The sequence below is a fragment of the Salminus brasiliensis genome, chromosome 22 (assembly GCF_030463535.1).
Source record: "Salminus brasiliensis chromosome 22, fSalBra1.hap2, whole genome shotgun sequence".
In the NCBI taxonomy this organism is placed as follows: domain Eukaryota; kingdom Metazoa; phylum Chordata; class Actinopteri; order Characiformes; family Bryconidae; genus Salminus; species Salminus brasiliensis.
The window spans coordinates 5183450-5209767 of NC_132899.1; the positions used below are offsets into that span (position 1 = coordinate 5183450).

Sequence of the window (26318 nt, forward strand, 5' to 3'; positions counted from 1 at the left end):
TTGCTAATTATAATAAGATAACATTTTCTTTGTGTTTAAATTGACAGATTAACTAAATTGCACACGAATGTGTGGTTTTAATTAATTAATTTTATTAGAATAAGTAGCAAGATTACTGTGTGAGTGTATATATAGTCTATAGCCTGTATTGGTGGACTGTTTTTTGTTCGTTTTCCCCACAGCTGCTGAAAAGAAGTATTTTAAATAAAATTGATTTTACCATGAGGAGTCAAAAAGACATTTGCCCATATATTATATTCTAGAAAGTTTTGTTTTTTCAGTGTTGGTATAAGTTTCGAGTCAACTACATCTATGGAATATGGGAGACAATCCTCTCTTTTGAGGTCTTACCAATTTACACATTTGTCAAACTCATTAAGTTAAAAGCAATAGCGCTCTCACACTGGAACAAATGGAAGCACATTATGACTCATATAGTTTTTGAAGAATGGCTTCAAGAAATGTAATTTCCACAAGATGTAACAACTGTCTGAGAAAAATCACTTTGATTGTGTTAACCCTAATCAGGAGAGAGATGGGCATCATTTTCCTGAAGTAGAGAGTTTGAAACTTAAATTTGCTCAAGTCTAAGAAGAACGCTTCTTTATTATCTCAGTTCTTAAATAAGTGAACTTTTCATATTGAGGATTAAAGAAAATTGGTGCTACTAAGAGGAAATATTAACCTAGACAGACATTAATTCCTCTGTTTCCCCAAATAATCCTCCTTTTAAGTTTAACCAACCAAAGAATCTAAAATGAGCAGCATTACATTTACATTTAAGGCACAGTGACTTCACTGTGCTTCACTGTTCACCAGAAAATACCCTTAGCTAGTTTGTAGAGGCTAGAATCCAAAAGATATCTCAAGCCAGATGCTGCCAAATACAGATGTCAGTGTGGATATCTGCTTAGGTACTCTCAGAAGAGGAGGGTCTTCAGTCTGAGTTTGAAAACAGAGTCGCTCGGACACCCAGGGGAAATTCATTTCACCACTTCGATGTCAAGATCTTAAAGGTCTTTCGTCTTTCGTGGATCTTAAAGGATGTTGGGTCGAGCCGAGCCATGCTTGCCATACATTCTTGGCTTTGTCGGCCAGCATCAGGGTTTTCAGTTAAGTGCGGGCATCTACAGGAAGCCAGTCAAGGGAACGCAGCAAAGGAGTAACATGGCTGATCTTAGTAACATCAATGACGAGTCGTGCCGCCATGTTTTGGATCAGTTGCAGGGGCCTGATGGTTCTTATAGGAAGTCCAACCTGAAGGGAGTTGCAGTCATCAGGTCTTGAACTAGCACCTACGTGGCCTCTCAGTCCATAAAGCCTATAATCCTGATAAGGCTGGTAAACATTCGAGTCCCATCAGCAGCCAGAGTCTGAGAGAGCACAATTGCCTGTGCTCTCTCCAGGTGGGTAGTAAAATTGGTCGGCTCAGGCGTCTGTCTGGCTTCGCATGTATTGGGGGAGACGTGTTAAGTCCTTATACTCCTTCCAGTCACACCACGTTTACCTCCTGCCTTTCTGTTTGAGGGCTCAAACCACACTAGGGGTTTTCCTTTAACTTAATTATGTTAAAGGGTTTCTTCTCCCCCCTGGCGTCTAACTTTGCCCTTACCAGCGAGTCCCGTCTCCAGCTGGTAAAGTCCTGAGGTTCTCTCATTGTCCTTGGCGGCTCACTCTGATAATGTTGGTCTCCCATTCAAGGAGCCATGGGTTAAATTCCCACTCTGAGGCACCACATCGCAGTATTATACTCTGTATGTCCAAAGTAGCACCCACAGCTTGTCCAATATAATATCCAAATGTTTGTGGACACCCCTTCCAACGGATGTGTTCTGCTACTCTGAGTTACATCAACTGCTGACTATTCAGTGCACCCACAGCTTGTCTAGTCCCTGAAGTATTGCCAATAGAATTGGACTCTCTGGAGCAGATAAACATGAACCAGTTGGCGCCATGCCTAATGCCAGGGGTGTAAAGCCTCCCAGCATTGAGCTGTGGAGCTGTGTTTTCTGGAATGATGGTGCTCCATTCAATATCTTTGGAGTGAGTTAGAGGAGAGTAGAAGCGTTGATCATCCGACATCCTGACCTCACTAACGCTCTTGTTGCTTCATGCAATCAAATCCTCACAACAGTGCTCCAAAATCAAGCAGGTTTGATTTTCTATCCGCCCCAGAAGAATCAGTGAATGAGCAGGTGTCCCAATACTTTTGTCCAAATAGTGTACCTACATTTCTAGGAAGCCACAAGTAATTGGACACATGAACATCAGGTACGTCAGGAGACCGTGGCCTGTAGATCTCACCAGGCTTCTCTGATGATGCTCTGCCAGGCCGTTTTCTATTCCAGCTACTAGTGGAAGCTTTCACCCTTAGCCTCGTTTCCTCTTGTTGCTTCATGCAATCAAATCCTCACAACAATGCTCCAGAATCAAGCAGGTTTGATTTTCTATCCGCCCCAGAAGAATCAGTGAATGAGCAGGTGTCCCAATACTTTTGTCCAAATAGTGTACCTACATTTCTAGGAAGCCACAAGTAATTGGACACATGAACATCAGGTACGTCAGGAGACCGTGGCCTGTAGATCTCACCAGGCTTCTCTGATGATGCTCTGCCAGGCCGTTTTCTATTCCAGCTACTAGTGGAAGCTTTCACCCTCAGCCTCGTCTCCTGTAAGTGTATGCTCACTGCAGTTCAGGTTGACTGATTGACTTGGCCAGCCAAGAACTCTCCATCTTTTGGCCCTGAAATACTCCAGCTGTCCTGATGCAAGCCGAGGCGTCATCCACTGAATTGTGAGGCGCTCGGCTGCACTTCAGAATTCATCTCGCTGCTGCCATCGGCAGTCATGTCTTGTCCTTTTTCGGGGTGTTTTTTTTTTTCTTTTCTTTTTTTACCTGTTCAGGTTGAACCAGACTGGAAAAAGAGCCTGTTGGTGTTGATGTGTGACTCTGTTGAGAGACCCCCCACCCCAGCCCTCCTGCAGTGGGAAATAGGAAACGTGTTGCGTTTGTGTTTCCCTTCCTCAAAGAGCCTCTTTGGTATGCATGTGGAGCCGTCGGAGGTGTAGCAGCTAATTCCACTGTGACCCGAATAGCTGCTGGCGTGAACGTGTGTGCGGAGAACATGCTGCTGTTTGTCATCTTATCGCTCAAAGCAGATTTGAAAACTACCCCAGGCATATTTCATCTCTGCAGTGCATTTCATTAATTGGAAGACTTAAAAGTGTTTGGTTAGGTGATGTGTGTGTGTGTGCATGTGTGTGCACAAATTCACATATTCACACACACACACACACACACACATGTGTTTGGATGAGCTGAGCGAGCCACACAGGTGCTCGTGCCCCCCTCAGTTCTGTCCTGATGTGTATAATGAGAGTGGGAACATATGGGCGTTTGAGGAAGAGCAGCATGTTTAATGGGCTTTAAAAGCTGGGTATTAGATATGTAAGCTAATTGCACATTTCCAGCCTGTCACAATGCTCCTGAATCATCTGCGCAGGGTGTTTCCGGACACGACATCAAATCTCTGTCTGACATAGCTGCAGAAATGCGCTCTCCTCTACTTTGATGTTGAGCTCTCATGTTTGGACCTCGAGGCTTTTCTGTAGTACAGTGATTAAAATGCATTCTGCTAGATGATGGATGTGATTTTCAAATGGCCTTTGCTAATAATGCATGTCACGTCACTCTCTGATAAATACCACGTTTGAGGTTGTTTACATAGATCTGTTTAGCTACACTCTCAAAAATAAAGGTGAGTAAATCGGTTCTGGAAGCGATGCTGTAGAAGAAGCACTTTTAGTTTTATAAAGAATCAGATTCATCCAACACATCCTGACCTCTCTAAAGAGTGTGTTGCTTAATGCAATCAAATCCTCACAACAATTCTCCCAAATCAAGCAGGTTTTGGTTTCCCCCCCCCCCCCCCCTTAAGAATCAATGAATGAGCAGGTGTCCCAATACTTTTGTCCAAATAGTGTACCTACTTTTTATAAAGGATCAGATTCATCCAAAACATCCTGACCTCTCTAATGCTCTTGTTGCTTAATGCAATCAAATCCTCACAACACTTCTCCAAAATCAAGCAGGTTTTGTTTTTGTTTTGTTTTTTTCCCCCAGAAGAATCAATAATTGAGCAGGTGTCCAAATACTTTTGTCCAAATAGCGTACCTACATTTTATAAAGAATCAGATTATCCAACATCCTGACCTCACTAACGCTCTCGTTGCTTCATGCAATCAAATCCTCAGAAGCACTTTTGGTTTTATAAAGAATCAGATTTGTTTCTATTGAAGGTCTAAAGAATCACTTAATTGTCTTAAAATTTAATTTTAATTTTTAATTGCAAAATTAAAGAATCTCATTTGAATAGTGTGCAGTTACAGATGTATGTTTAATGTGTGTGTTATTATTATTATTTATTAGATTACATTATTTATTTTATTAATTTATTTATTTAAAACACATTTTCTCCCCAATTTGGATCGCCAGTTACCCAACCCACATAAATTCTTCCCCCATCACATGCATCGCTTCGGACACTGGGAGAGTAAAGTTCGACGAGCCTCCTCCAACACCACCACTGCCTTTGCCTCCTTTTCCGAACTGATGCAATATCCCCAGGCTTCCAGTAGAAAGCGCTGTGTACCCGGTTCTAATACATTGGCCAGCAGGCACCACTCCCAACCAGCATTGCACCCACCCTGAGAAAAAGCAAGGGCAGTTGTGCTCCCTCGGGGCCCCGGCTGCCGATGGCTAGCAGCATGACCGGGGTTCGAATCAGCAAACCTCCAGTCGTAGAGACAGCGCCTTATTCCCGCTGGACCACTTGGGGTCCTTGAAGTGCGTATTATAGACTCCCTGTAATTTTGCCCTCTAATAGTGCCTGTTATGCCACTCTTGACTGAATTAAATATTTAGTATTAAGTAAACATAACCTCTGCAGGCAGTTCATTAAATAAGTGATATTTAGAAGTGTGAAGGTAAATTACTGGATATTTGATCAACTTAAAGTGGAAAGAAATACAATAGTAGAGCAAAAGTTTGGATTTCTTCAGTAACACTGTAAAGTCCCCTTTTGGAAAAAAATCCAGCATTTTATAGGCAGTTAATGGTCGTCAAATGGTATATAGTTTTATATATGGATCTATTATTACCATATAAGCCCATAGCACCTTTTTTTTTTTACTAGGTATCTGGCTTCTCTCGATTTTAAGATTTTTTTTTATTTTTGCATACCTTAGATGAAAGTAGTCCTTCCTTTTTTATGACTCTTCCATTCACATCATTTAATGTAAGCAATGCTGCACAGTAGAATAGTGCTTCATCATTTCTGTGTCAAGGAAAAGCCTCTTTGCTATCCTATGGGGATTTGTCCTGCCTTTCTATCCAGCATTACAACCATTATTCATGCAATTCGACCAGCCTGGACTTCATTAGTTACCCTTAACTACATTTAGTCAATGTTTCAGACAGTGGATGCTCTTTGATATTTATCTCTGCTCTGTAGGCATCTATCCCATGCTATGGGATTTTCATCAGCCGACCTGATGATCCTGATGACATTCCTAGACCTCCCAGGGGTGCCCATACGTCATACACCTGTATTTTTCTACTAAAATAGTCCAAATCTTGAATTTTTAACCATAACCATGTATTATATACCACGTGTCAGGGGCTCTCTCCTAAACACCCTCATCTGTGCCGTCACACGACCACCAGTTCAGTCTCCAAATCCCCTTGTTCTCAGAGCCCTTCTGTTCCGCATTTCAGTTGATGAGGTGCTTATTGAGATGACTCAGGTGTCCTAAATCCATTCTGGAGACTGTATGAGAGAGCGAGAGAGGCTTTGGGTAGGGGTCCTGTCCCAGCCGCCCTTTGTATTGGTTCTCCCGGCCCGCCGGCCTGGCCGGGCGTGTTTTAGAGTGCATTCGATAAGCCAATTTCCTAAAGCGGCAGCGTTGCTGGCGAGCTTGCTGTGTGACCTCAACTTCCAGAGACAGCTGCCAAGAGTGGTGCCTCCACCGTCGCCCTTTTCCCTCTTCCTTCTTCTTGAATTGCAGATTACCAAGATGCATTTTAAAGCACACTTTGCTGAAAGTGCTGGCAACTGCAATTTGAGATTCAGTATTTAAATTGCACTACAACTGTCTTCAGGCATGTGTCTTTGGAGCACTGCTCATATATCTCTTTTTCTGCCTCATGAGTGCTGCAGGCCCCTTTTCAAATATGTACTGTGTCTGCACTGCGTTTTTAAATGATAATAAATGTACATATGCGTGTGCCTAATGACTAGTTTTCTGATTACATTGTGTTACGAGTGTGTTTGTCCAAGTACTAAGGGTGTTTCCTAAAATAACATGCAAATTAGATCGTTTTTACCCAAGATTAGAATTGTTTTGTGTTATACAAGTTTAACACTGTGCTGTTTCTTTTGCTTGGTTTGTCTCCAAATAAGAATTTAATTACACACATTCATATTGCAAGAAATGTCCTGCAGACGTCTGCAAAGTCTAGACCTTTATCCCTACGTTTTTGATATACAGTCTGTGGTTATATTCTATATGCCATGTGCAGTACTGTGCAAATGTTTTAGTCACCTGTGAAAATTAGAGTGACGAGCTGCTTATCTCCTCAGTAAAACACTGATATTAGAATAAACGCTTATAATAACACTCCTACAGAAAGTGGTGGTGGTTCTCCATCACTGTGTTCATCATTAGAACTTCTCCAAAGTTTACATTTACATTTATGGCATTTAGCAGACGCTCTTATCCAGAGCGACTTACAAGGTTACTGGTATTACAGAGGTGGGCCAATATAGTGTTGGGAGTCTTGCCAAGGACTCTTATTGGTGTAGCGCAGCATAGTCACCCAGACCGGGAATCGAACCCCAGTCTCCCACATGGTGTGGTAGCTCACTGGCATGTAGTGTTAGTGTTATCTGTTGCGCCACACCAACCAAGCAGTTCTCCTCTCTTATGGAGTCTAGTATTATTTAGAGTTCTCCTCAGATCAACACCTGGTTTGGTGGTAAATCAGGGCTTAATGATGGTAAATCAGGTGAGCTGCTGCTGCTGCTGATGATGATGATGGAGTTGAACACATCCTCCACGCTGTGCTGGCTGGACTGGGCGACGTCCTGGAGAAACCTGGAGGAACCGAGCTCTGTTCTTCAGACTAGCTCACAGACAAGATCTCACTACTTTCTCTCTTCAGAATGAGAAGAATGAGAAGCTCTCTTCTCCTTTTTACTGGATTCATGTTCACCTGCTTTATCTGTACTGATGAGATCTGGAGCTTCTACAGTAGAAACCCTCTCAACTCTGGAATGATGGTCCAACATCCTGTCCTCATTTACCCTCTTGTTGCTGAATACAATCAAATCTTCACAGCAGTGCTCCTACTTCTAGTAGTAAACCAGCACTTCTAGTAGTTACTCCAGCAAAAGCAGGATCAGCTCTCTTTAATTTCCTCGATTATGAGGGAGTGAATGAGCAGGTGTCCCTATACTTCTGCCCACCTAGTGTGTGTGTGTACAACGTGTGTTTGCAGTAATGCTTACAGACAGAAGGCAGTGACATTAATGAGCCAGACTACAAACACTGATGTTGACGTCCGTCGGGACTGTACAGCTTTGTTCCTATGTGAGCGGTGCTCACGTCCAGTCAGATCTTCCACAGTGGAATTAGTCCTGATCCAAATGATTTGCAGGACTAATGATGACTTTGGCTCCCTGAAACCAGCAGTGACACCGGACTAACAGCATCTAAGTAAACTGGGTTCTGGATTTATGTACACAGTAGACAAGCTCATAGAGCATCCTCAATGCAGCAGCCTGTCGTTTGTTTATTACCATCTGTTTGTTTGTTCTGGTCCGTGCAGACTGGCTGCAGAAGACGGCTCTTTGTCTGTGTTAATGAGGTTTCCTGCTTGTGGTGTTCTGCAGAATAAGATGTTTATCTACCGTGGAAAGGAGTACGAGCGGAGGGAGGATTTCGAGGCCAGGCTGCTCACGCAGTTCCCCAATGCTGAGAAGATGAAGACCACCACCGCTCCAAGTGAAGATCTCCGCATGTCGTCAGGCCAGTGTATCCTTTTACACAGGGTTCACAGCGCTGCCTCTGAGCAGCAAGCCAAGCACATCACATTGTTTACACCATTTGTTTTTTACCATTCATTTATTTATTTACTTATTTATTTACCTGGGATGTCCCGATCAGGTTGTTTACCCGCCCCCCCCCCCCCCCCCCCCCCCCGCTGAATATCAGACGATCTTTGTACATCAGTAATAATCCAGCCTCACAGTTTAGATCAGACGAGCTGCTGATTAATGGGTTCAGTAAAATCCCTTTATTTTCAGTATCAGTTTCTATAATCAGACTTTCTGGACTGATTGATTTAGTTTAGTCGAGACTTTTATTAAAATGACTATTTTATAGTGTTTAATATCTAATAATCCAGTCTGATCTCCTTCCTGACCAATCAGCTCCCAGCCCCTCCTACTTAACTGAAGTTAAGTCAAGTGTGTGTAGTGATACACACTCTGGACTGGTGTCTGTAGTTGTTAATGGTCTACTGGTGTGTAATAGCTGGTTTAAAGTGGGTGAATGTGCGGAGTGTGTGATTGGGGTTTCTATAGCGTGTATTTGTTAGCATTAGCATTAGCGTTAGCCTCCACTTGGTTCTGAATGGGTTCTTCAGTGCTGGTTTATAAACAGAGAAAGGCGAGCGCTGGTTCTCCGGTTCTCCCGCTGGTAAAACAGAGCGTTTCAGTGAGAGTTTTATAAAGGGTCAGATATTATGGTCTGTTTTCAGGTTCCACTGTAAAATAGCTCCACACTGCAGAACCTCAACTCCTTTATTTACCTTCTGAGAACATCCGCACTACTGCTGCTGCAGCCGGCTGGGCAATCATGTTTATTAATGACGCCTTGAGGACAGCAGATGGCGCTCTGAACACCGCGGTCAAAACCGAGACTCGGAGCTGGATACAGATTAAAATATCCGATATCTGATCCATTTTAATAGGGACATCCCTATAATTTACTTACATATTGAGAAGCTGACACATTTACTTACATGTTTACTTGCTTGCTTATTTCTGTCTACTGTTTTCTTTGTGATATACAGTACTGTGCAAAGGTTTAGGCCCCAGTGAAACACTGATATTAGAATAAACACTAATAATATCACTCCTACAGAAAGTGGTGGAGGTGGTTCTCCATCACTGTGTTCATCATTAGAACATCTCCAAAGTTCTCCTCTCTCATGGAGTCTAGTATTATTTAGAGTTCTCCTCAGATCAACACCTGGTTTGGTGGTAAATCAGGGCTTAATGATGGTAAATCAGATGAGCTGCTGCTGCTGCTGTTGCTGCTGATGGAGTTGAACACATCCTCCACGCTGTGCTGGCTGGACTGTGGGGCGTCCAGGAGAAACCTGGAGGAACCGAGCTCTGTTCTTCAGACTAGCTCATGAGATCTCTGATGAGATCTGTTTCTACAGTAAAAATCTCTTATTACTGAGATAAATTACTTTCAGAAATGTGTTTCAGGGCCTGAGATTTCTGCACAGTTCTGTATGTGTGCTTTCGTCACCCATGAAGCCTTGAATGAAGTGTGTGATTTCCTTAACATATTTGTGTAGATATTCAGTGTTTTACAGTGAAGCCCATCCTCGAGCTCCCTCCAAAGTTCCAGAACAAGCCTGTGTCTGAGCAGATAGTCAGGTACCCTCACCACCCTGATCATCTTCACCATCATATCTCGCCCCAGAACAGTGGTCATTAAGCAAAGATCCCATATTAAAAGTCATTAATATGTCTGCAGTGTGGCGAATGGAATTGATTACATGGGCTTTTGGTTACAGTACATTAATCTTTTAAACTCTAAAGGCCTGTATATGAGCCCATACTTCAATTCTGTGGTCTCAAATGGCACGGTTACATATTAGTTTCACAACAGTCACTGAATAATTAGTAGTTACTGAGTAATAGGCCTTAAAATTACATTTGTATTCTCCTTCAAAATCTCTTATAGCTCCAGGTTCAGAAACAGGGGCCGGGCTCCCGAACACATTCCTTAGAAAAAACTCAAAAGCGTACATACAGTAACTCACTACTCATTATACACACATTTATTGATGAGGACGGGAACACTGCTCAACACACACATGCCTCATATTGGCAGGCCTTTTTTCTCTCGTTAATCTGCAGTTGACTGCAGCTAGCTAAAGCTGCAGGTCATTTACTCCCTATTAAGTGACTGATCTAGAGGGATCTGCATTGTGCAGAAAATATTACATATCGCTGCTGTCCAATGAAAAACATCTCTGTTTTTAAATAATTCTGGATGACTAGACCAATAGAAATGCTCTAAATTACTTGAATTTTTATTTTTTTACATTGACTTCTATTCAAAGTTGATGTTTTTTCCTTCTGCTGTAAAATCACCATTTTGGAGACGCCCAGTAAACATGCGTCTATAGCCAGTTCACACTGAGAGGCCTTTAATACACTCAGGGTATGTATGTTGTATGTATGATATACTGAAGTAATGGGAAATGTCATGAGAAATGTTTGGGGGGATCTCTGAAACAGACCTAATATTAGCCCCTTAAACACATCTCAGAAGCTTGGTGAGCAGCTCCAGTCTTTTCTTTAGTTCCTGAAGTGACAGAGTGTGAAAGGTAGCTCCTTTCGCACGAAGAGACAGGTGTTTTTCTCTCTCTCGCATTCTGTTCTCACCATCATTAGCCTTTGCCAAACAAACTGGCTGAGAAAGAGAAGCCTGCGCACATCCCGAGTGCAGTTTGATCTGGCTGACGTTGAAACGCTGACTGTTCATTTTTGATATTTTATTCATATCACACTGTAATTACAGAATCTCATTCAAACGCCTGCAAGACCATATGGCCCCTGTTTCTGAGAGAAAGGAGCAGAATAAGCCGTGTTTCTGTGTCTCATTGTCAAGGGACGTGTGTGAGAGTGTGTGTGAGAGTGTGTGTGAGAGTGTGTGTGAGAGTGTGTGTGAGAGTGTGTGTGAGAGTGTGTGTGAGAGTGTGTGTGAGAGTGTGTGTGAGAGTGTGTGTGAGAGTGTGTGTGAGAGTGTGTGTGAGAGTGTGTGTGAGAGTGTGTGTGAGAGTGTGAGAGTGTGAGAGTGTGAGAGTGTGAGTGTGTGAGTGTGTGAGTGTGTGAGTGTGTGAGTGAGTGTGTGAGTGAGTGTGTGTGTGAGTGTGTGAGTGAGTGTGTGAGTGAGTGTGTGAGTGAGTGTGTGAGTGAGTGTGTGAGTGAGTGTGTGAGTGTGTGAGTGAGTGTGTGAGTGAGTGTGTGAGTGAGTGTGTGAGTGAGTGTGTGAGTGAGTGTGTGAGTGAGTGTGTGAGTGAGTGTGTGAGTGAGTGTGTGAGTGAGTGAGTGTGTGAGTGTGTGTGTGTGAATGGCTGAGTGTACAAGAGTGCCAGAGACAAACAGAATAAGAGAGAATATTTTTGATGTCTCATCTGTCTGTCATTCCTCCGGTCACGTGTGTGTAGATGTGTGTGTGTGTTTGGATGGGCTAGGGCTATAGACTAGACCCCTGCCTGTAGTTCTACCCCATCTGCTGCTGTGCGTTTTCCCCTAAACACCCTTAAGAATAAACCTGCAACATAGGGGTTTTTGAGGGATTGCACAGAACTAGTATTTGTAGTTTCATAAATAACCATTTTTGTAGTGTGAAGAACCTTTAAATTGCTAAAGAACCCTGACATTGACTTCTGCAATCTACAAAAAGTGAAGGTGCTACATGTGCTTGATTGATGCTGTAGATGCCACAGAAGAACCACTTTTGGTTCTTGTACCAAAAAAATATATATATACATATATATATGAAGAACCTTTTTTAGGGTTAAGGTTCTCGCAGCTTCTTCAGAAGTGGTTCTTCTATGGCACCGCTGAAAGAACCCTTTGAGGCACCTTTATTTTTAAGAGTGCTGAAGTCAGTGTTGAAGGTTCTTTACCAGTTTAAAGATTCTTCACACTCACAGCTTCTTCCAAAATGCTATTTTTGGAACCAAAAGTGGTTCTTCTATGATATCATTGAAATTTAATTTTTATCACCTTTATTTCAAGAGTGCAGAAGTCAGTGTTAAGGTGCTCCACATTACAGAAGTGGTTCTTTATGGAACCAAAGGTGGTTCTCCTATGGCATTACACAAAGAACCTTTATTTTAAAGGTTTCATAATTCAATGATAAGGTTCTTTACCAATTTAAGGTTCTTCACACTACAGGAATGGTTCTTCATGGAACCAAAAGTAGTGGTTCTTTGGCATCACACACAGAACCCTTTGTAGCACCTTTATTTTTAAGAATGGAAAAGTAAATTTGAAGGTTCTTTACCAATTTGAAGGTTCCTCAGTCTACAAAAATAGTTCTTTATGGAACCAAAAGTGGTTCTTCTATGGCACCACTGGAAGAATCCTTTGTTACATCTTTATTTTTAAGGTTGCAGAATTATATGTTAAGGTTCTTTACTAATTTTAAGGTTCTTCACACTACAAAAATGGTTATTTATGAAACAAAGTAGTTCTTCATTGGCATCACACACAGAACCCTTTGTAGCACCTTTATTATTAGGAGTGCTGAAGTCAGTGTTGAAGGTTCTTTACCAGTTTAAAGGTTCTTCACACTCACAGCTTCTTCCAAAATGCTCTTTTTTGGAACCAAAAGTGGTTCTTCTATGATATCACTGAAAACATTATCACCTTTATTTTAGAAGTGTCGTGTTAAGGTTCTTCACACTACAGATATGGTTCTATATGGAACCAAAAGTGGTTCTTATTTGGAATCACACACAGAACCCTTTGTAGCACCTTTACTATTAAGAGAGCAGAAGTCAAGTACAAACATGGTTCTTTATGGAGTCAGAGTCCTGGTTTTATGGCATCGAGTGTAGCACACAGGAGCTTCCTCCGGCCTTCTTGACTTCAGCTCTCACACTGCTTCTGCCTCGTGTTCCACTCAGCTGAGACGTGACCTAATAACACCTCTGCAGTTGTACTTTCCCTAAACCTCCTGCTTTCTCTTTGTTTGTCTCACAGCTTTTACACCATAAACGAAGTGAACAAGTTCCAGTACTCCAGACCCATCCGCAAAGGAGAGAAGGATCCAGACAATGAGTTTGCTGTATGTATGATTTTATTTTTCACATGTAAGAAAGTTACACAGCCAATGAAAAACGTCATCTTTGCATTTATTTATTTGCTCCCAATTTATATATTAAGTGTCTCTAATAACTGTGCTGTTGCAGAGGAATTATCCAGCCAATAGCTGTGTAACTATAGTGTACTATAAATCAGCCTGAGAGAAATGATTAAATCCAATTTTTAAGCTCACCGGTCATTTTCCAGGTGCCAGTAGCAACAGACTGATCTCCATTTTAATAAGTGTTTTCAGATTAAAGATCCTATTGGAGTGTGAGAAATGGTGGAAAATGTTCACCTAACCCAACATACTCTGACGTGCTCTATATACAGCTCTGGAAAAAATAAAGAGACCTATTTTTTTCTTAAATTTGCTTCTCTACGTGTCTGGTAGCCGTATTATTCTAGGCATTTCAGAGCTGAGTTTGCTGAATCTGCAGACTATGAATGGCATTAAGTCCCAACAGCAATGTGAAAGACTAGTGGAGAGCCGGCCGAGACATGAAAGCTGTGATTGGCCGTCGAGGTTATTTCACCATAGTGATTTCTGAATGCTCTCAAAGTTCAGATATTAGTACTGTGCTGTTTAAATTTCAATAATAAGTTCCTTACATTATAATTATCATACTTTCTATGCGTTATTTGAGCAGTTTATTTTGAGCAGTTGTCATTTCTGCAAATAAATAATAGCTCTAAATAGTAATATTTTCTTTAGAATTTAGGGGAAATGTTGCTCATGGTTTATTAAAAACAACAAAATGTTCATTTCTCTAGCCTGTGCATAGTAAAACCAGAGAAACTGATAATGTGTATGTATATATATATATATATATATATATATATATATATATATATATATATATATATATATATATATATATAGAGAGAGAGAGAGAGAGAGAGATAGATAGATAGATCTAGAGAGCAAGGCCAGTTGTGCTCTCTTTGACTCCGGCTGCTGATGGCAAGCAGCATGACCCCGGATTCGAACCAGTGATTCTCGGATCGTAGTGATTTATGTGGATTCCTTAATGTGGAATTACACAGTGTTCAGAGTTACGTAATATACAGTGGGAGTTTAGTTTTAGTTAGTTTTTTCATTTCATTTCAAATTGAGGTGTTTGCCAAGCTGTTCTTTCTCTGAGTCGTGTTATTTTACTCATATCTGTGTTTAGTCTGTTCACTGTTTGCTCTCTGGTTGATGTCCTTTCTCTAGAATATGTGGATTGAAAGAACAACATATGTTACTGCCTACAAGCTCCCTGGCATCCTGCGCTGGTTTGAGGTCCTGTCCACGTCCACGGTGAGCAGGCTCTCTACTGATCGCTACATGTGTGGTTTCTGTGAGGTTTGCATTAACTTAAGACGTGAACTCCGTCCTTTATGGGGTGTACACTGCAGACTGACACTGTAGAGTCTCTGTGTCTGTGTGTGTGTGTGTGTGTGTGTGTGTGTGTGTGTGTGTGTGTGTGTGTGTGATGCTGAGAATGTGAAGGGGTGAGGGAGAGAGATCTGCTTTATGGGTTAGAGAAAGTATCTTATTAGCAGGATCTGAATGTTGCTCGTCCTCGGTGGTGGATGTGTGTTCCATCACTGAAATGAACAGAGCTTCTCTGAGTAATTAGTCTGGATTGTGTTCTGTAATCGTTCAGGCTTTGTTCTGGATTTGAGACGTCTCCATGACAAAGCTACTTCCTTACTTCCACCACTGGAGAGCTGACCCACACTAATCAATCTCTCTCTCTCCCTTTATTGTGCTCTCTCTCTTTTTTTATCTCTCTTTATAGCATCTCTCTCTCTCTCTCTCTCTCTCTCTCTCATATCTTTCTCTTTTCCTGCTCTTTCTCTCTCCATTTCTCTCATATCTCTCCTCTTTCATTTTCTCTCTCACTCACTCACTCACTCACTCATGTCTCTCTCTCTCTCTTTCTCATATCTTTCTCTTTTCCTGCTCTTTCTCTCTCCATCTCTCTCATATCTCTCCATCTCTCTCATGTCTCTCTTACTCATACCTCTCTTTCTTCTTCCTCTCCATCTCTCTCAATGTTTTATACCTCTCTTCCCTATCTGTCTCTCTCATCTCTCGCTTTCTTTTGTCCTCTTTGTTTCTCTCTCTCTCTCTCTCTCTCTCTCTCTCTCTCTCGCTCAAATGTCTCTCATTGACCACTCCTCTCTCTCATCTCATTCCTTTATCTCTCTATCTCTCTCTCTCCCCTCTCCTCTCTCTTCTTTTCACTCACTCTCCCTCCCTCACACTCTCTCTCTTACTCATATCTCACTCTATCTTTTGCCCTGTCTTCCTCTCCATCTCTCTCAATCTCATACCTCTCTTCTACCTGTCTCTCTCATCTCTCACTTTCTTTTGCTGTCTCTTTCTCTCTCACTCTTTTCTCTTTTTTGCCTTGTCTCTCTCTCTCGTCTCCTTTTCTCCCCTCTTTCCTTTTCCCTCACTCTCTCACTCTCGCTCTCTCGCTCTCTCTCTCTGTCTTTTGCCCTGTCTTCTACTCTCTCTTCTTGTATTCTCTCTCTTCCTCCTCCTCTCTCTTCTTTTCTTTGCCCTCTCTCTAATTCTCTTGTTGTATTCTTCATTGTTTGCTCTGCCCCCCCCCCCCTTCTCTCTTCTCTCTATCACTCTTCACATCTCTCTCTCTCTCTCTCCCATTCTGTTGCCCTCTCTTTTACTCTCTCCTGGTTCTCTCCCTCTTTCTCACTCTCTTTTTCCCCTCTCTCCTCATATTTCTCCTTTCTCTCGTACCCTCTTTTCTCTCGTTCTTGCTCTTCGTTTTCTTCTCTCTCTTTCCCCCTGTGTTTGCACAGGCAGCTGGACATCCTTTGCTCAGCTCGTTCTGTCTGTATTCACGTTTCATGATCTCTTAATCGTCTGTTCCTCCTGGACCAGAGAGAATCCAGATAGTTTGGTATTTGGAATAATAGAAACAGAGGCGTTGAATGAATGGATGAATAAATAAATAAAATGACCAGCACAGTCCGTGTGAGAGCTCCTCGCCACTGGCTCTCATCCTCAGAAGCTTTTCTTTCCCCAGAGAACCTCAGGATACTTTGGGTGTTTGCTGATGCAATTCCCCCATCAGCAAACACTCAAAGTGGTCATGGATGCAGAATCTCAGAAACGTCAGGACTGGTGTGAGGTATCAGGTCAGCTGTGGTGGAAAGCTGTTGGGGGCACATTGATTTAAAAGGGCAAAGAATGCCATCACGTTTGAGCTAAATGTTTACTGATGGTTGCGGGATGAATACCTCAACACACAGTGCAGCGCCCCCTGCCACCGCTGCTGCATAGCTGCAGACCAGTCAGAGTGCCCATGCTAACCCCTGTCCACCGGCAAGAGCCTACAAAGGCTGGACCTTAGAGCAGTGGAAGGTCGCCTGGTCTGATGAGTTCTAATGAAGCTGCGGGATACACAAAGTGGATCCTCCTCGCAACTGAAAGGAGTCAAAGGATCTGCTGGGACGTCTTGGTGCCAGACACCACAGGGCACCTTCAGAGGTCCTTTAGAGTGACCTGTTTTGGTGGCACACAAATGACCTTCAGCGTATTTCAGGCATATTTCGTATCTTAGGGGCATCTCAACAATTCTCATGTTGTCGTTGTCATTAGCTATTTTCAGAAGTGTGTGCTGTAGCCAGGAACAGACGGATTTTTGTTCAGAATCTCAGCGTCTGTCTGTCGCAGCATGTGTGAAATCCGTCCCACAGACGGCGAATGAGTAATGGACAACCTGTAGGCAAATACCCTGCAGTCTCTGTTGTAAAGAAGCAGGCGAGAGGATTACCACTTTAAACCCCGATCAGAACGCTTTTTTGAATGGATTCCTTTTTTAGCTGTTCGAATTGGGGTAGATGTGACATTTTACAAGGTCCCCATAGCAGACTGGGTTTCTGGAGGCGGCTCGTTGCAGTCAGATGGCAGGAGGGTCTTTAAATGATATAGCGTTCTTTAGAACGTAAATATAGACTGTTATGTAAGCTGTTTATCTTAAATTTCAGACATAAAGGCTCACTCTTTGCCGTGACAGTGATTGTGATTCTTCTAAATTTACTGAGCCTCTCCATCTCTCTCTCTATATATATATAGGAAGAGATTAGTCCTCTGGAGAACGCCATGGAGACCATGCAGCTGACCAATGAGAAGATCAACAACATGGTCCAGCGGCATCTCAATGACCCGAACCTTCCCATCAATCCTCTCTCCATGCTCCTCAACGGCATTGTGGATCCTGCTGTCATGGGTGGATTCACAAACTATGAGAAGGTGAGGGAACACTAACACACATCTCAGAGAAGATGAACACAATACACACACACACACAAGTAATCAAACACATGCAGTGGCCAGCCATCTCTGTGGTGCCCCAGGATCAGAGGGGGTGAAGGGCCTTGCTCAAGGACCCAACAGTGGCAGCTTGCTGGGCCCAGGTATCAAACTCACAACCCTGTCATCAAAAGCCTGGTGCTCTAACCGCTGAGCCACCACTGCTTCTTACTCACACAAACATTGAGCCTGTTTGGAATAACAGATATTTAATAAGTGATAAAGGCCATTAGCCATTTAGCCATGATGAAGATTTAGTGCTGCAGACCACTCTGAAAGCTGCGTTGCCTAAAAACGGCATTGTTGCTTTGTGAAATTCTTTTTATCCTCTTGTTAACAAGAGCAGCGGTGTCCGAATCGTTTATTCCGGTTGTGAGTTTGTGTGGGAACAGCATGAGAGGCAGCTACCTGCATTCTAGCAGTGTAGTCTGAAAAGGGAATAATCTTCCGTGACTCAAGTGCTGCATGAATCAAATGAAGGAAAAACAAAAAAATGAAGTGCCATCAAGGAAGCAGCAAAGGGCTCATCAAGCACTCCAGCGACTGTTTACTTTCCCTATCTATATCTCTTATGTAAAACAGAGTGAAACAACACTGAAGTTAATGTGCTTTTCCCAACTCCTTCAGAGTTTGTTTGTTTGGTTTTTTTACCCATCAGATGTCCGTTTTTAAAATATATATGTATAAAATCACACACACTACACGTCCAAATATTTCTGGACACTCGTTCTAATGAATGCATTCAGCTACTTTAATTACGCCCATTTTTGACACAGATGTACATCACACATACCTTGTCATACCCCGTAGAAAGGCACTGCCAATAGATGAGTACTCTTTGGAGCAGGTAAACCTGATCCTGTTGCCACCATGCTGTCTAAAGCCAGGTGTGGGCTAGAGGGGTATAAAGCCCCCCAGCATTGAGCTGTGGAGCAGTGGAAGAACTGTGTTCTCTGGAATGATAGATGGTGGTGCTCCATCCAATACTTTTGGGTTGTGGTAGGGAGTTGGGGATAAGGTGGAATGGTGATGGTGTCCAACATCCTGACCTGACTAATGCTCTTGTTGCTGACTGCAGTCAAATCCTTACAGCAATGCTTTTTCAACATCTAGTAGAAAGCCTTCTATCCTGGTCAGTAGAGACGGTTACTCCAACAAAAGCAGGATAAACTTTGTTTTAATAACCTTGTTTTCAGTAGAAACAATAAATGAGCAGATGTCCCAATACTTTTGTCCACATAGTGTAGGTTCAAGACAGTCAGTAGCGATGTCCCATACAAGCATCTTGGCCTCTAGAGTGTGTTTTTCAATGAACTGCAACTCAAACCAGCTGGCAAATAGATATTTAGTACCAAAAGGCTTGCTGAAAAAGTTCTGGTAGCATGTGGTGTGACCCGAGTCTGAAAAAGAACGGTGCTGGAAATGATTTTTTATTTTTTTTGGGCTTCATAAAGAACCATATTTGTAACAAGAGACCGATTTAAAGGTTATTTCCCATTTTAAAGATTGTTTGAATTTACAAACATGGTTCTTCATGGGAGCAGAAGTGGTTCTTTTAGGGCATCACCCAACAAACAGAGGTCCTGGTCCATTTACTCCACTGATCCTTTTAAAAAAGTCAATCATGATATTGCTTATTTTAACAATCGTCTTTCTCATTCCACCTCAGGCGTTCTTCACAGAGAAGTACATCCAGGAGCATCTTGAAGACCAGGAGAAGATTGACAAGCTAAAAGACCTGATCGCCTGGCAGGTAGGTCCTCCAAACCTTCAGAGTATTTGCTCCAAAACTGTCACACAAGCAGGTCTGATTCTGAACACCTGACAGATGCAAGTCAAGTAGAGCTCCTCCTGACAAAGTCTGCTGTACCTGTCAGATAGCTCGGTGCATTGCATAAAATGATAGAAGCGATCATTCGCATATCTCTCTTCATGAGAGAAATTGCTCACCTGGTAGTTTTACTGAACCATTACTCCTGTAAGATGATCTCAAAGCATTAGAGGCTGGTTTAGGAGTATTTTAGGATTTATGTATGTACATGTTCAGTACTGTGCAACAGTGCAGTTAATGCAAATAAATAGAAATTCAATAGAAAAAGCTGTGCTAGTGTTTAGTCTCTCCTCATCACTCTTAACCCATGTTAACCCTGTTAACTGGTGCGGTGGAGCTTGGGACCTGGCTTTCCTCCGAGTGCATCTGCGGCAGTTCATTAAGAGCCGGTGGCTGGCTTTGCATGTATCAGAGCAGACATGCATTAAGTCTTTGCCCTCCTAGCAATGCAAGGAGCATTGCTAGTGCTAGGGGGGGGTTATATACAGGTGGGTTAAGTGACAGCACCAAAAAAAAGGGGAAATATTGACAGACATTATTATACGTTGTTAAAAAACTAAAAGCATTTATGCTATAAGATAAGACAAATGCCTTGGATTCAGTGAAGCTGTTGATATGCTGGTTAGAGGAGCACCTGGAACACTGCAGGTTTGCATGCTGACCTCTATGTGAACTTTAGACACTATTTGGATTTGGTCAGTGCCACCAGCAGCTCACCTGACCTACTTTATTGAAGGATCAGACAGATAAACTCGGCTTGTAACGGGAAATGGAAAATACTGAGCGTTTTGGGGAAGAGCTTTGGAGATGATTAAGCTGACATGCTCAATCATATCAGAACAGAAAGTGTTTAATTATATAAATTTAGCTTATTTTGCTGCTGTTTTCCAAGCTAGCAAGTACCTCTCAGATGAATAGCTTTACATAATATTGTCTCTGATGCTTAAAGCAATGTTATGTAGAATTTCACCTGAAAATATCAGTCCAGCAGACTCATCACTATGACCAAGGGGTCGCTGAGTCGAATCCTGGTTCAAATGCTTCCTGCCATCAGCAGCCAGAGTCTGAGAGAGCACAATTGGCCTTGCTCTCTTCATGTGAGTAGATGGCCATCGGCCTCAGAATCATGCTGATGCTCGTCCACTGACTCTAACAGGGAGAACGGCGTCTCTGTCATCCCCACTCCAGACCGGATCGAGTCATATTAGTGTAAAATCCTGTAGTATTACTCTACCGCCTCAGTCCACATGCTTCTCTACCTTCAGATCAAGCTTCTGGAGCTCTCAGCTGCTGCCTTTAGGAGGCGCTCACACACTGATTTGTATTTACTGCTGTAGAATAAAAGTAATTGCACTCCCCAACTGTAGGGGGAGCCCAAGAGTAAAGATATCTATGTACATTTGCACACTAATGTATATTTCTACAGTATATCTGCTCTGGCTGTGATGTGGTCAGAACAGAGCTGCAGAACCTAGGGATCCACCTGCAGTCTAATTAGACCCCTGTTAGATTTGGGTTGAGCTAAGCTCTGTACTGAAGCACATCATCAGAAAAGTTCAATAATAATAATAAAAATCAGTTCACAGGAATAATTAAAAACTGCAAAGTGTGAGATCTCACTTGGCCTCCCTGCTGCTACTGGAGACAGCAGAAGAATCCTCTCCACTGAATTTTAATGCAAGGTGACATGCCGTACTCCATCTGTTTGCTGAAGATTAAAAGTTCTTTCTCCGATCTTCATCTGAAGCTCTTTATCTGTGCATGGCAGAATAAAAAAAACATAAGTTAAAATACAATAAATAAAACGTGCATCATGAATATGCAGCTGAATCTTCAGTTACAGGCGGCTGGAGCGGCAGTTGGCTGCAGGATCATAAAATCCTCAGTAATAAAGGTGTAAACAGAAGATGAGATCATCATTAGACATGTTATTAAAAAAAAGCTATGTAAGGTGCTCCAGCATATGTGCTTCCAAATGTCCTTGCAGACCAGCATATGTCTCAGTGCCAGTGCATTGAAATGTACTCTTTCTAAATAGTCCTACACAGAATATGTCCAAATTTGTGTGGGCAAAGCATTCAGCTACTTTATGTGGCACCTATTGCTGACACAGGTGTGTAAATGCACACACAGAGCTTGTTTAGTGCCTGTGGTGAAGTACTGCCAATAGAATAGGACTCTCTGGAGCAGATAAATAAACATGAACCTATTGGCACCATGCTACCTAATGCCAGGTGTGGGCTAGAGGGGTATAAAGCCCCCCAGCATTGAATTGTGGAGCAGTGGAACTTTGGCATGATGGATGGTGGAGCTCCATCCAATACTTATCTTAATACTCTCTTAATACTCTTGGTTTCAGAGCAGGTGTCCCAATACTTTATATAGTATATATTAAATTCACTTTAATTTCCTCTATTATAACCCCAACTTTAATATTACAGTGGATGTAAGTGGATGATGGGTTTTCTAGATAAGAAAACTAAAGGAAAGAAGTGAACATACACTCTCTTCAGCTATCCTAAGGTGGTTTTGTGGATTTGTGTTGACTTCTAGAAGCAATTCTTGCCTGGAAGCGAAGCGAGTTTCATCCTTCGGCCACAATTCTGACGAGAATTTCCTGTAGACTGGGATTTTTGTCACTGCTGGTAGACCTATTTGACCGTATGCCTCCATACACCTGCAGATTCGCTACCTTCACCACCAACCAAGTACCAGTCTCTGACATCAACTGGGGGAGGTTTTTCTTCTCCTCCATGCAGAAATCTTTCAGCTGTGTGAACATATGAGGATGGTCTCACATTCTCCTCAAGCGCTCTCAGATACACTGAAGAGTTGCTAGTGGATTCTATGTTGGAGAGCTCTCTAGGTTTTTAGGTCAGAACCATGAACCATTTCCACCTCCATGCTTCACAGCTGATTTGGGATCTTATGCTCAAATGCTGTGCCTGGATTACGCCAAACATGTCCTCTGTTACTGTGTCCAGATAATTTCAGTTCTCTGGAAAACTTGGTCTGATGTTTGACAGCAAGGGTTCCTACTTGCACATGAAAATCAAATGTGAGTGGTCTCTTTCTGATGGTAGATGCTGCGCTTTGACTTCAGGTGTGGCGAGAGCTACCTATAGATCCCATGATGACATTTCAGGATTGTTGGAGTCTTCTTTACTTATTTTGTGGTTCTGCTGTTGGGCAGAACTTGCTGGGACGGCCTGACCAGGTCATGTTGGCAATTATAAATGATTTAGTGGACAGTGGAAGAGTGGCTGATTTCTGTGAACTGTTCTGAGATCTGTTTAAACCCTGTCCCAGACTCCTCTGCATCTCTACCCTTCTTTCTGAAGGCCTCAGAGAGCTCTCTGGGTCTGACCATGATGATCTTCTTCACCCCTCACTTCAACCATCAATCAAGATCAGACCAGACTAAACGTCTGAGGTTTAAATCAGATTCCAGACTCCTCCAGAATAATCCTCTCCAACCATGTTCTGATCATCTGCAGCTGATCATCTGCTCCTGAGTCTGATTCTACACACTTGAAGGAGTAATAAATGTAGAACAGGAAAACTATTTTTACTAATTACATTTTTAAATCAATATTTATAAATCAATATTGTTTGGAATGACACAATTACAGTGTGATTTGTATCTTTTAGACTTTTTGTTAGTCCCTAAGGAAAAAAGGTAACATCTGAATGAAATAGACACAAAAGGGAGTTTTGGGGAAATGTACCTTCCACTTTTCCCAAATTTGCTTTAAATCTGTCATGGAAAATGTTTTTTTTAAACAGAGTTTGTAAACGATCATACTGATTTCCAGTAGATGGTGAGTCTGGCTGAATCGGTCTTAACGCTCATAAATAATCCATGTAATCTATTTGCGAGTGGACTTGGCTCAGCTGGTTAGTGATGGCTTCTCCTGGTCAGGAATAAAGAAGCTGAGCTCACAGCCGCTGCCATGCTGTCAGTAATCTTGTTAGATGAAATGCTGGTTTACCACCCTCTGTTCTGTTGTGTGTGTGTGTGTGTGTGTGTGTGTGTGTGTGTGTGTGTGTGTGTGTGTGTGTGTGTGTGTGTGTGCATGCTTGATCACTCGTGAACGTTGCATAACGATAACGGTGAGTCTTCCTACTTTGTGTGTGTGCAGGCTTGCTTCTGAACATTGTGTAACAGTGTCTTTCTCCTTACCAGCATATCTTTAATAATTGCATTCTTACACATTTCAACAGCAATCAATACTCTAAACTCATCTGTGTGTGTGTGTGTGTGTGTGTGTGTCCTTATTCTGAAAAAAAGGGTAGTAGAAGCAAACAGGCCCAGCCCCACCACCCTGATCTATAAATAAAGGCCTTGATTAAGAATTTCAAAGATGTTATATAAGATCAGATCCCTGCTGTTTTAGCTGCATTTTGGGTTTTCAGAGTTTTCTTAAAAACATCAGACAGCAGTAACTGATGTACGGTACGGTAACTGATGTGCACAGACCAGTGTAGAACGTACATGCCTGCAATGTAGAAAAGTATATATCCTCACTCTCAAGCGAAAGCCCTGTATCTTTTTTTTTTGTTGCCTTTTTTCATATATTTTCTAAATATTACTGCGGTATCAAGGGAGGGATTAGCGTAGGTGACATCGCAGATGGTTCTGCGTTTATGCGGCTTCTGTACGATCTCCTCCTGCGTTATGACGTCACACGCTTTTCAGTACACTGCTCTGAATCAGGAGAGAGGCTGGTCAACATTAGCTCAGTCAGCAGTATAACAGTCTGCTCACCACAGCACTAATTCTAGTCTGACTGACCGAAATTCCACTAGACGTCTAGACAAGAATTAAGATTTTGGATCTGTAGCCACTCTTTAAGCTAGCCTTTGCTTATCTAGCTCAGCTACAGCTCCACCAGGTGTCAGCTGCTGCTGACTAACTGCTGAGCTCCCTACACTAGTGTTGAAGAAAGAAACTCGTGTCTGAGAGAGCGAAGTCGAGTGACTGGTGTTGGGCGGAGCTGAAAGGAGAAATGAAAGGTCGGTTCTACTGTGTTTGGACTCGTAGCCGGCTATCTAGGCTTAGATAAGTTAGCTAGCAGGCTGAACACCACAGCACAGGCCATGTTCCAGCTAATCGAGGCTCAAATCACACCTGTTTAGAGGATAAGGACTCATATCTGAGAGCACAGAGTCGAGGGTTTACCGTGGTTTTCAGGCTCATTCTGTAGACTCGCTCATCCAGGTTTGCTTGCTCTCCCTTTTAACCAAACTCAGCACGTTGCCAAACTCAACTGTGGTGAGCTTGCTTTTGTTTCCTCACCTGTTTTTCAGAGCGTGACATCACCAATCCGTGAGCTCCTACAGCAATCTAACACTTGTTCGTTACATTGGGTCTAAATTTCATGATGAACGAACCAATAGAAATGCTCCAAAATGACTTCACTGACACCCACTGAAAGTTAAGGAGGTTTTTTTTCTTGCTCCTCTGAAGTTTACATTTTGGAGATACAAGGTTTTTGTGTGCCGTTCTGTATGCTGTACAGTTTACTGCAGCAACAGCCATCAGAACACTAGAAAATGACTGGTTTATCAGTCAGGCTGTGTTCACAGGAACATAGCTGTGTTTAATTATATCAGTGTTGGGCAGTAATGTGGAGGTACCAAGGCACCAGAAACCAGTACTGATACTGGTCAGTTCACCACACAGAGGCCTGCAGCATGCAGTTCACTGTGCACCGGGACATGCAGGTGTATATACAGTAAAACACCACCAAATGTACCTGGGGTTTTGTTTTGCTTTTCTCTGTTCCACTTTAAAAACCCTCTCGCTTGCATATCCAGCACCCGAAAAAGCCGCATCAGCCTAATTTTAATGACTTCAGTGTTTCACCAGAGCGCAGGGGTGTGTTGTGCACTAAATGGACAGATAATGGACTGAGCCAAAAACTTGAGAGAAAAAAAAGATGTCATTACACTTTATGGACAAAAGTATTGGGACACCTGCTCAAAAAGAGTTGATCCTGCTTTTGTTGCAGTAACTGATAAAGTAAAGATACTGTCCAGGGAAGAAGGCTTTTGGAGGTGCATTGCTGTGAAGATTTGATTGCATTCAGCCCATCACCCCACCTTATCCCCAACTCCCCTGTTCATCCCAAAGGTATTGAATAAGGCACTATCATGATTTCAGAGAACACAGTTCCTCCACTGCTCCACAGCTCAATGCCAGGGGTCTTTATACCCCTCTAGCCTGTGTCAGCAGCAATGGATGCAGCTTAAAGTAGCTGAATGCATTCATTAGTAGTGCCAGGCCTACTTTTGAGAAGATCAGCAACCAGACATCTAAACCAGTTGTGTATGTCTGTATTACTCTGTAATACCTCCTCATACACTCTTCTCCTGCAGTAGGAGGAACACCCGTCCCTTTGTGCAGTGTGGTTACAGCGCGTGGGTGCACCTGTGTGTGATGAGTGATTATCGATACTGTGCACTTTCCCCTTGTGCAGGTAGTTTGCTGGTTCAGGACACACGTCGTATACACTTACCCTCAGCCCGTGACCCACCGCACTGCGTAATAGGGTCTGAAGGACTCTCTGTCTTTACAGACGTGGAGGGAGAGAGAATGGCGTGCTGAGGCCATTTAGTGAAGTGGGGGCAGTCTATAACCGCTTTAACAGAGACATAGGGGATGAAAAACTGCATAGGTGGCAGTGTGTGTGTTTTATGGAGCTACTGTACTGTTCCAGTAGAATAGTAGGAGTAGGTCAGTAATAGGGGTGTAACAGTACGTGTACTCGTACAGAAACGCTGTGATGTGAGCCAGGTTTTACAGGCATGTAGGACTTCCAATGCGGTCGTGTTAGCTTGGTGAGGTTGGTTGTACAGCTTGGTGAGGCTGGTCATTCTGGTTGTGCAGCTTGGTGAGGCTGGTCATTCTGGTTGTGCAGCTTGGTGAGGCTGGTCATTCTGGTTGTATAGCTTGGTGAGGCTGGTCA

At 42.7% G+C, this 26318-nt stretch overlaps 1 protein-coding gene across 1 annotated transcript in view; it reads left to right on the plus strand.

Moving 5' to 3' along the window:
- The window catches only part of dock1 (dedicator of cytokinesis 1), a 357310-nt gene that overhangs the window by 308319 nt on the left and 22673 nt on the right, over window positions 1-26318 (plus strand). Inside the window, exons 41-46 of the mRNA XM_072667919.1 lie at window positions 7952-8093; window positions 9652-9733; window positions 13082-13166; window positions 14400-14486; window positions 17280-17456; window positions 19186-19269. Coding sequence (XP_072524020.1) covers window positions 7952-8093; window positions 9652-9733; window positions 13082-13166; window positions 14400-14486; window positions 17280-17456; window positions 19186-19269 — 657 coding nt within the window. The remainder of the gene's footprint in view (window positions 1-7951; window positions 8094-9651; window positions 9734-13081; window positions 13167-14399; window positions 14487-17279; window positions 17457-19185; window positions 19270-26318) is intronic.